General features: G+C 64.1%; 1 protein-coding gene across 3 annotated transcripts; it reads left to right on the top strand.

The window, feature by feature from the left end:
- The first annotated feature begins 2,424 nt into the window (after positions 1-2,424).
- TMEM161A (transmembrane protein 161A) lies at positions 2,425-7,695 on the top strand. Of its 3 annotated transcripts, none has more exons than XM_051639461.1 (12): positions 2,425-2,508; positions 3,042-3,145; positions 3,235-3,315; positions 3,531-3,628; positions 3,734-3,890; positions 4,200-4,249; positions 4,423-4,483; positions 4,620-4,763; positions 4,939-5,052; positions 5,202-5,376; positions 5,456-5,552; positions 5,864-7,695. In XM_051639461.1, the coding sequence occupies exons 1-12, from the start codon at positions 2,488-2,490 to the stop codon at positions 6,118-6,120; spliced, it is 1,359 nt and encodes a 452-aa protein (XP_051495421.1). In that variant the 5' UTR covers positions 2,425-2,487; the 3' UTR covers positions 6,121-7,695. The 3 variants fall into 3 exon arrangements, with proteins under 3 accessions (XP_051495421.1, XP_051495419.1, XP_051495420.1); XM_051639459.1 differs by having other exon boundaries at positions 4,200-4,351; XM_051639460.1 differs by lacking the exon at positions 2,425-2,508 and adding an exon at positions 2,533-2,551 and having other exon boundaries at positions 4,200-4,351.
- Positions 7,696-8,252: the final 557 nt, after the last annotated feature.

Here is an 8,252-nt window from a genome sequence, read left to right as displayed (position 1 = left end):
AGCCGGTGCTGGGTCCAGCTGGGGCTGCCACGGCTCAGTGCCCTCCCCAGGGCGAGCCGTGGGTCCCAGCGGTGTTTCTGGGCACAGTGCGGGTGATGGCGAGCCGGGCTGGCTTCCCTGAGGATGCACTGGAAGGGCATCCTTGCCAAATTCCCTGCCCCCGAACCCCCCCGCACACGCCCGCCCTCCCTCCCGCCGCCGCCAGCGGCCCAGACGCCCAAATATTGAGCTATACATTAAATTATCGCGGGGGAAAAGGGCCGGGAAGGAGCCGGAGCACGTCGGAGGGAGCGTGGCAGTTTGTTATGCTAACCGAGGGGGGCTCCGCTCAGGGGACATGTCGGAGAGGTCTGAAGAGCAAGGAGTTCACAGGCCCTCTCCTTTTGTCATGCTAAAAGTGCAACACAGAAAATATATACAGGCAGCTGCTCAATGGAGCGTGAAATACAAGTGATTTCTCCGGCAGCCCCGGGTAATGCGATGCAGCCCGGACAATGCCCCCCGCCGCCCGCCGCCGGCTTTGTGCGAAATGGGAAAGTTCTGCGGGGGGAACGGGCACCGAGCGGCTCCCGACACGCCAGCTGCCCCGGCAGCTCCGGAGCTGGCAAGTCCCCGAGCCTGTCCCCGGAACACATGGGGTCCCCTGGGTGCGGGACCGCTGCGAACTCGGTTGTCCCGGTACCAGCTGCAGCGCGGGGGGCGCAGCGCGGGCTGCCAAGTCGCAGCCCTGCGAGGAAATGTGTCCCCCCTCCCCTCTCCCCGGTGCAAACGGGGACCGTGCTGGGCCTGACACCCCCTCACTAGGTGCAGGGTCGGGGGTCCCCGTTAATTTGAGCACTTTACAGCAGCACCGACCACCGCCTGTCACGGCAGCTCCCTTTGCTGATGCTAATTCGGGCATCCCGAGTGGTGTAAAATCAGCCTCAAAGGGGCTTTTGTGTCCTGGGGGAAGGCGGCCGGGCTGGGGGTGCTCCGAGCATCCATCTTCCACCTTTCCCTCCTTTTTTTTGTGCCTCGGCAGAGCTGAAAGCCGACGCAGTGGGGGCTGCGAGGATTCTGGGGCCCTGCATTCGTTCCAGAGGTTTGTGCAGCCCCAGAGGCTGGTGCTGCACCCCTGGCGGGGGGGATCTGGGAGGGCCCAGGACACGGCTGTGCCCGGCCAGCAGAGTGATGGAGCTGGCTGCTTCCCCAGATCCTGGCTTGGCTCATGCCTGCGGGCACCTGGCAGCCAGGACCAGGATGCCCACGGGGGCTGGGAGGGATTTTTTAGCATCACAACCCCCAGGTTCTCCCCACCGCCGGTGGGGGGGCTGGTGGGCTCCTGGCCAAAGCGACCCGGGGGGCACAACGGGGGCTGCTCGCCCAGTCCACCCTGGGCGTGCCCGTGAGGGAGTGGAAGGGGGGGGGATGTGGGACCCCCCCAGGCCTGGGTACCCCAACCCGGGGGGGATGCGGGGGCACGGGCGGAGGCGACATCTAGTGGGAAGCGCATCCCGTCGCCTGGGAGATGGATGGATATCCATGGCAACCCCGCGGGCACCCGCACCCTGCCTGCACCAGGGGCACCCACCACCACCCCTCCCTGCCAGGGCGGACTCCTCGCAGGACGGGGCCGTCACAGCCCCGAATAACCCCCAGCTCAGCCGCAGACCCCCATCGCCACCCGGCTGCTGGCATCGCGGGGGGACCCCGACTCCCTTTACCCACCGTCAGCCGGGTCAGGGGCACCCAGCGGGCTCTGCCCTGGCCTGTCCACCCTCGGCTCCTCCAGCGCTCGCAGGGAGACACAGCTGGAGAGCAACGGGATGTGTATAAAGGCAGGGACGAGCCCGCTTATCCTGCAAGGAGCTGTGAGCAAACGGATGTGGCAGGTGAGATGGTCACAGCCTGTCCCGTGGCATCATTCCTCCACGGAGGGCACCAGGAAAGGTCCCTCAGCTCAGTCCCTCAGGGTGGAGGAGAGTGGGGAAGCCACAGGGACAGAGCTGCTGCCACCCAGCCCCCGATGCCCTCCTTTGCCCCCAAAATACAGCGCTGGGGGCTGTGCGCAGGGATGGGCACCGCAGAGCCTCAGCCTGAAGGGGCCCTTCGGGTGCAAACACACCCACAGGTGCTCACATACATGCACAAGGGATGCAGAAACATGCATGGACGTGATGTGGTTGATATCCGCCCACGCGGGCGCTGCCGGGGCTGCCCCTCCGTCCCGCCCCGATCAGCCGGGGCTCGAACCCGCGTCCCTCGGGCCGCTCCGGGACCACAGCTCCCAGGGGGCCGCGCCGGAGGAACCGGGCGCCGCCGGGAACCCGCCCCCCCACCCATCGCCGCGTCTCCATTGGTCAATCAGCTGCCAATCAGGGGCAGAGCGGCAGCGGATTGGCTGGCGCGGGGCGGCGGCGGCGGGCAGGCTTCCTGCGGCCGCCTCGGCGCTGACCCCGGCATGGTGAGCGGGGGCCGGTCCCGGGGGGTCCACCCGCAAACTGGGACATGTCCGGGCTGTCCGGGAGGGTGCGTGCCCGGGGGTGCGTGCTCAGGGGTGCCAGCCCGGGGGGTGCGTGTCTAGGGTGTCCCGGGCGGGTAGGTGCCCGGGGGGTGTCCCCTCGGGGCCGTGCGTGTCCGAGCTGTCCCGGGGGGTGCGTGGAGTTGCTCCCGGGGAGGTTTAGACTGGATATGAGGAGGAATTTCTTTGCCGAAAGAGCGGCTGGAGACTGGAACAGGCTGCCCAGGGAAGCGGTGGAGTCACCAGCCCTGGAAGTGCTTAAAAGAAGGAGAGATGTGGTGCTGAGGGGCGTGATTTAAGCGCCGAGCGGGTAGATGTGGGTTGCGGTGGGTGGGTTTAGGTGATGGTCGGACTTGATCCTCTTCAGGGCCTTTTCCAAGCAGGATGATTGTGATTCCCAGGGGGTCCCGTAGCGGGGAGAGGGGTTGGGGGAAGCAGGCAGCCCTGGCACTGCAGGCTGGTGGGGGTCTTCCCAACCTCCCCCCGCCCGGGCTCTGGGAGGTGGGTGCCACGACAGACCCCCGGGGGTGTCCCCGCGCAGGCGGTGATGGGGGTGCAGGTGCTGGTGAGCCTGCTGGCTGCCAGCCTGATGCAGAAGATGGCCCCACACTGCTCCTTCGCCCGCTGGCTGCTCTGCAACGGCAGGTACGTACCCCCCCCCCCCCCTCCCTGCTCATCCCCGTGGGGTCTGGGGGACCCCCAGCACCGCTGACACCCCCCCTGCTCCCTTCCAGCCTGCACCGCTACAAGCACCCCTCGGATGAGGAGCTGTGTGCCCTGGCAGGCAAGCAGCGTCCCAAGGCCAGGAGGGACAGGTCAGCTCGGCTCCCTCGGGCGGGCAGGAGGGACTTACAGCCATGAACAGTGGGGGCTGGTGCTAACAGGGGGGCACCCCGACACACCCCCGGGGACGTGCAGCAGGGACAGCCTCTGGGCTGCTGCTGGTGCCAAGGAGCCCCAAGCTCCCCAGGGGATGTGCCACCACACGGGGCACTTTCTGGCACAAGGGACAAGCTGGTTTCCCTCGCAGGAGGGCGAACGGCGTGACGGACGAGAAGCCGCTCTCCGTGCCCCGGGACATCGACCTCCACCTGGACACCAGCCCCATCACCGCCGTGGATGCTCTTGGTAACCCCCCCCCGTGCACCCCCTGCTCCCTCTGCATGCAGCACCCAGCATTGCCCAGCACCCCCCGTGGGTCCCCACACCGGTGCCGTGTCCCTCTCTCACCAGTGCTGCGTTATTTCCTGGAGTACCAGTGGTTCGTGGATTTTGCCGTCTACTCCACCGCCGTGTACGTCTTCACCGAGGGCTACTACTGCCTGCTGGACCCCCAGAAGGAGATGAACATCGGGGTGCTCTGGTGCCTGCTGACTGTCTTCTTCTCCGTGTATCCTCCTGCCAACTTTCAGGGTGTCGTTTCCACCACCCACTGGGCCTGGGAGAGGGAACCCGCCATCCTCGGGTTTTTCCCTGGTAAAAAACCATTTGAGGAAGAAAACTGGAATGTATGGATTTCTAAAGCACTCACGAACAAGCTGTGAAGGTGCCCAGTGAGAGCCCTCCCCAGAAGGTGGAGAGGTGGCCTAGTGACGTGGATGCTTTACAGTGTGCTGATGAGCAGGAGGGGTCCCACTGGTGCCGGGGGGACGGTCCTGAAGCCCCCCCAGTTTCCTTGACAGCTGCTCCTCACCACCAGCAAGGTCTTCTTCACGGTGATGCGCCATTACTTCTCCTCGGAGGAGGGGGGTGAGCGCTCTGTCTGCCTCACCTTCGCCTTCTTCTTCCTCCTCCTGGCCATGGTGGCCCTGGTCATTCGTGAGGACTACCTGGAGTTTGGCCTCGAGCCCGGTGGGTGAGGGGGGGATGAGGAGAGGTGGTCCCTGGGGGCACCCCACTGACGGGGGGGTCACTCCCTGCAGGGCTGGCCAGCGTCAGCAACAACCTGGAGAGCATCCTGAAGCAGAGGGGCTGGGAGTGGACGTGAGTTGACAGCTGGGCTGGGAGGAAAGTGGGGTTCTGGGAGGTGTTTTGGAAGTTTGGGGTGGGGACCCTTCCGGGGCTCACTGGGGATGGGACCCACCCATCCCCCCCCCCATGCTGTCTGCTCTCTCCACAGGTTGCCCCTTGCCAAGCTGGCCTTCAAGCTGGGGCTGGTGGCCCTGTGCTCCTTCCTGGGTGCCTGCCTGACCTTCCCGGGGCTGCGCCTGGCCCAGACGCACCTGGACGCTCTCCGGATGGCGGCCGACAAGCCCCTCGTCCAGTTGGGTGAAATCTGTGGGTGGGGAAGGTGGGGAGGGGGTCGGTGCTGGTGGCTGCAGGACGGTGAGGGGGTTGGGTGGTGGGAGAGGGTGTGGGTGAGGACCTGTCCTTTGCCCATGGAGGGAGAGCAGGGGGCACCAGGCTGCACGGGGGGGTTTCTGATGGCTCCACCTCAGGGTCCTGCTCCACGGGAGTTTCCTGGCACCTGTCCTGGTGGTGGTGATGTGGATCAAGCCCATCTCCCGGGACTTCCTCCTCCACGCTCCCATGGGCAAGCAGGCGGTGCAGATGTAAGTGGGGCAGCATCCTCCCTGCCAGAGTGCACCCCCCCAGCTCCTCCAGCACCACCTTTCCCATCAGACACCCTCCCTCGGCTGGGGTGGGGTGGTGTTTCTGAACCCCAGGACCTCCCTGACAACCCCCTCCTCTTGCCCCCCAGCATGTCGGACTCTGCCTACAACACCACACGCCTCTGGGCCATCGTGGGGCTCTGCCTGCTGCGCCTGGCTGTCACCCGCTGCCACCTCCAGGCCTACCTGGGCCTGGCCCAGCGCTGGGTGGAGCAGATGAGGAAGGAAGCCGGACGCATCCCCGTCCTGGAGATCCAGCGCAAGGTCCGGGGGCAGGAGCTGGGGTGGGAGTGGGGGGTCCCGGTCCAGCTGGCAGCCTCCTGCTGACCCCCCCTGCCCACAGATCACCAGGATTTACTGCTACGTCTCCGTGGTCAGCCTGCAGTACCTGGGACCCATCGTCCTCACCCTGCACTGCACCCTGCTCCTCAAGACGCTGGGTAAGGAGGCGAGGGGGCAATCACCAGGTTGTTCTGGTTGGGGAGGCTGGTAAGGATCATCAAGTCCAATGCTCAACCATGTCCCTAAGAATGTGGGGACATGGAGGGGCTCGGAGGGGCAGGGTGAGACCTGCCAGTTGTCACCAAGCCACCAGCACCCCAGGGGCCCCCAGGCTCTCAAGACGAGGTTTGCAGGTGGCAGGAACCTGATGCACGCAGCAGGTGTGCAGGGACTCGGCCACAGCACATCGTGGGCACGGGGCTGCGGCGCAGGGACCGGCCCCCACCGACCTGTCCCCTCCGTCACACAGGGCACCACTCCTGGGGGCTGTACCCGGAGCCCCCTCCTCTCCCAGCAGCAGTGAGGGTGGCACCGCCGCGTCCCGGCGGCGAGGACGGGGAGGACGTGCGTGTCGCCGTGGAGCAGATCACCAGCGTCTTGAGCAGCATCTTCACCCCACTCTTCTTCCGTGGACTCTTTGCCTTCCTCACCTGGTGGGTGGCCGCCTGCCAGGTGGTCACCAGCCTCTTTGGCCTCTACTTCCACCAGTACCTGGCAGCCTCCTGACTGGGGGAAACTGGGACCTGCCTCGGGGCGCAGTCGCTGCCCGGCTCCTGCTCCCCTCGCTCCTGCCTGGGCTGGTTTCCCCCTTTCCCCATGGACACAAGTTTGGGGACATTTCTGCCACCAGCTCTTGGCATGACAGGTTTTATGCACGGGGGCTGGGGTGGGCAGCACCCACTCCTGCTGCCCCTCACCACTGTGCCTGTGCTCACCCCACCCCGGGCTCTGTCCCTCCAGCCCCAATTCCCCTTCCCCCTCCCCAAGGTTCTGCTCCTACCTCTTTTTTGAGGGCAGCAGGTCCTGCCAGCCCCAGGCAGAGGGGGACTTGGCGTGGACTGTCCTTGTGTGGTGGAGACCTGGCAGCCCAGCTGGAGCCAGCAGAGACTTTGGGGTTTGCTCTGCCTGATGTTTGAGGGTGTGTTTTTGTAGGGTCATTGCTCTGGCCAGCAGGGTTGGAGCTCCTTGGGGGGGGAGTCATCCCTCTGCTTTGTGTGAAATCCTCAGGCCCTCCAGCCTCAGCTGTTTGGCTGTTTTAGAAATAAATAGGTGACCCAGAGTCTGTTTGCCAGGCTGAAAGCTGCTGCTTTGTTTGCACTTGGTGGCCCCAAAGCCCCTTGAGGACAGGGGGGGGTCCCAGGGGGTGAGGGCAGCTGATTTTGGGCAAGTGGGTGAGCAGCAAAGCTCTGTGCACATTATTGCACTTTAACAAACCCCACAGCCCAGTCCCATCACACCCAGGAGAGCTCACCTTCACCCCACCACAGCCTGACTGGTCCTGGCCCTTCCTCCCCTCAGCAATGGGATCTTCCCGGGGCTGATAAAGCCCTTCTCAGCCCAGCAGCAGCTGCAGGGGAGGGGACAGGGTCTGTGGCCCCTTGTCCAGCCCAGCCCAGCTCTTCCCCACCATGTGGTAGGTGCTGGTCCAGCTGCATGAAAAAGGATTAGCAGGTCTGGGCTGCTCAGAGAAAGGGAGAAGGGCTCTGATCCTATTTGATAGCCTTGTAATGGTCTTAATTCCCTCTTGCTCAGGGCCGGGATGAGAAGGCAGCCCTTGGCCTGGCCTTAACAGGGCTAATCCCAGCAGCCCTCCCCAGCTCCCCAGCACCAGACACAGTAAATGCCCTTTTGCAATAAAAATTACAAGGAAATTCCCCTTCAGCAAAGAGCTGGGGAAAGCAGAGCAGCACCATCAACCAGCACAGGGCCAGGAGGAATTTGGCTCTGGCAGCAGTGTCACTGAGATGTGGGTGGAAAGGTGCAAGGAAGGAGGATTCCCCCGGGGCCAGGATGCAGAGGGACTTGTCCCAGCCTGCACCGTCCCATTAAAAGCTCGTCCGACTGCCTTGATGGCTCATTTATCTAATTTTCCTTAAGCATGTGGAGGAAGCAGCCGGGGGGCTGAGCTGGCAGGGAAGCCTCGGCGGCAGGAGGGTGGTTGCTAAGGCCTGGGGTTGTGCTGCATTCAGACATGCAGACAGTTCCTCCCCTGAGATCTGCCCAGACGTGACCCTCTCAGGCGGGGACAATGACTGATAGACTAGCCAAGAGCAGGAGACACATCCACAGGCACTGAAATTGGGCCACATCAAATAAAATGAAAGAGCCCCCCCATCTTCCTCTCCCCAGAATTATTTTGCCTCTTTGTATCTTTGCTTTATTTAGAAGGGGGCTCTGCAAAGGCTCTCTCTGAGGAGAGGGGAGCAGCTGGGACCCAGGGATTTTGCTGCAGGAGGGCACCAGGGGTGGCAGTAGCACCAGGGGTCCCTGCTGTGAACCTGATCTGACCCCCCCTTGCTCCCCTGCATTCCCACCTTCCTTCAGCAAGAAGTCCAGGGCTGGGAGAGGGCTTGGAGCTCCTGGAGGGCTTGGATTGCTGCAGCTCCTGGAGGGCTTGGATTGCTGCAGCTCCTGGAGGGCTTGGATTGCTGCAGCTCCTGGAGGGCTTCCATCTTGCCCTGGCAAGGAGAGAAGTAGTGAATCCTGCTTTCCCACCCCACTTCCACCCACAGGGAGATCCCCCTGCTGTCCTCACTGTCTGCATCCCACCGAGCTGATCCTGCTTGGAGCAGTGGGGAAACTCCTACTCACAGCTCTCTCTGTGGATGTTCCCCTGCACAGGGGGAGCCAGGAAGCCA

Source organism: Apus apus, chromosome 24 (assembly GCF_020740795.1).
Source record: "Apus apus isolate bApuApu2 chromosome 24, bApuApu2.pri.cur, whole genome shotgun sequence".
In the NCBI taxonomy this organism is placed as follows: Eukaryota; Metazoa; Chordata; class Aves; order Apodiformes; family Apodidae; genus Apus; species Apus apus.
Note: the sequence above shows the minus strand (reverse complement) of the source record. Positions and strands in the feature narration are given on the sequence as shown.

What these genes read in the sequence shown, in the direction of transcription:
- TMEM161A (XM_051639459.1), top strand. Translation starts at nt 2,488, where the DNA reads ATGTCCGGGCTGTCCGGGAGG. An exon ending in CTGACTGTCTTCTTCTCCGT is followed by an intron (nt 3,891 to 4,199) that starts GTATCCTCCTGC and finishes CCTCACCACCAG; the next exon opens with CAAGGTCTTCTTCACGGTGA. An exon ending in TCCTGGAGATCCAGCGCAAG is followed by an intron (nt 5,377 to 5,455) that starts GTCCGGGGGCAG and finishes CCCTGCCCACAG; the next exon opens with ATCACCAGGATTTACTGCTA.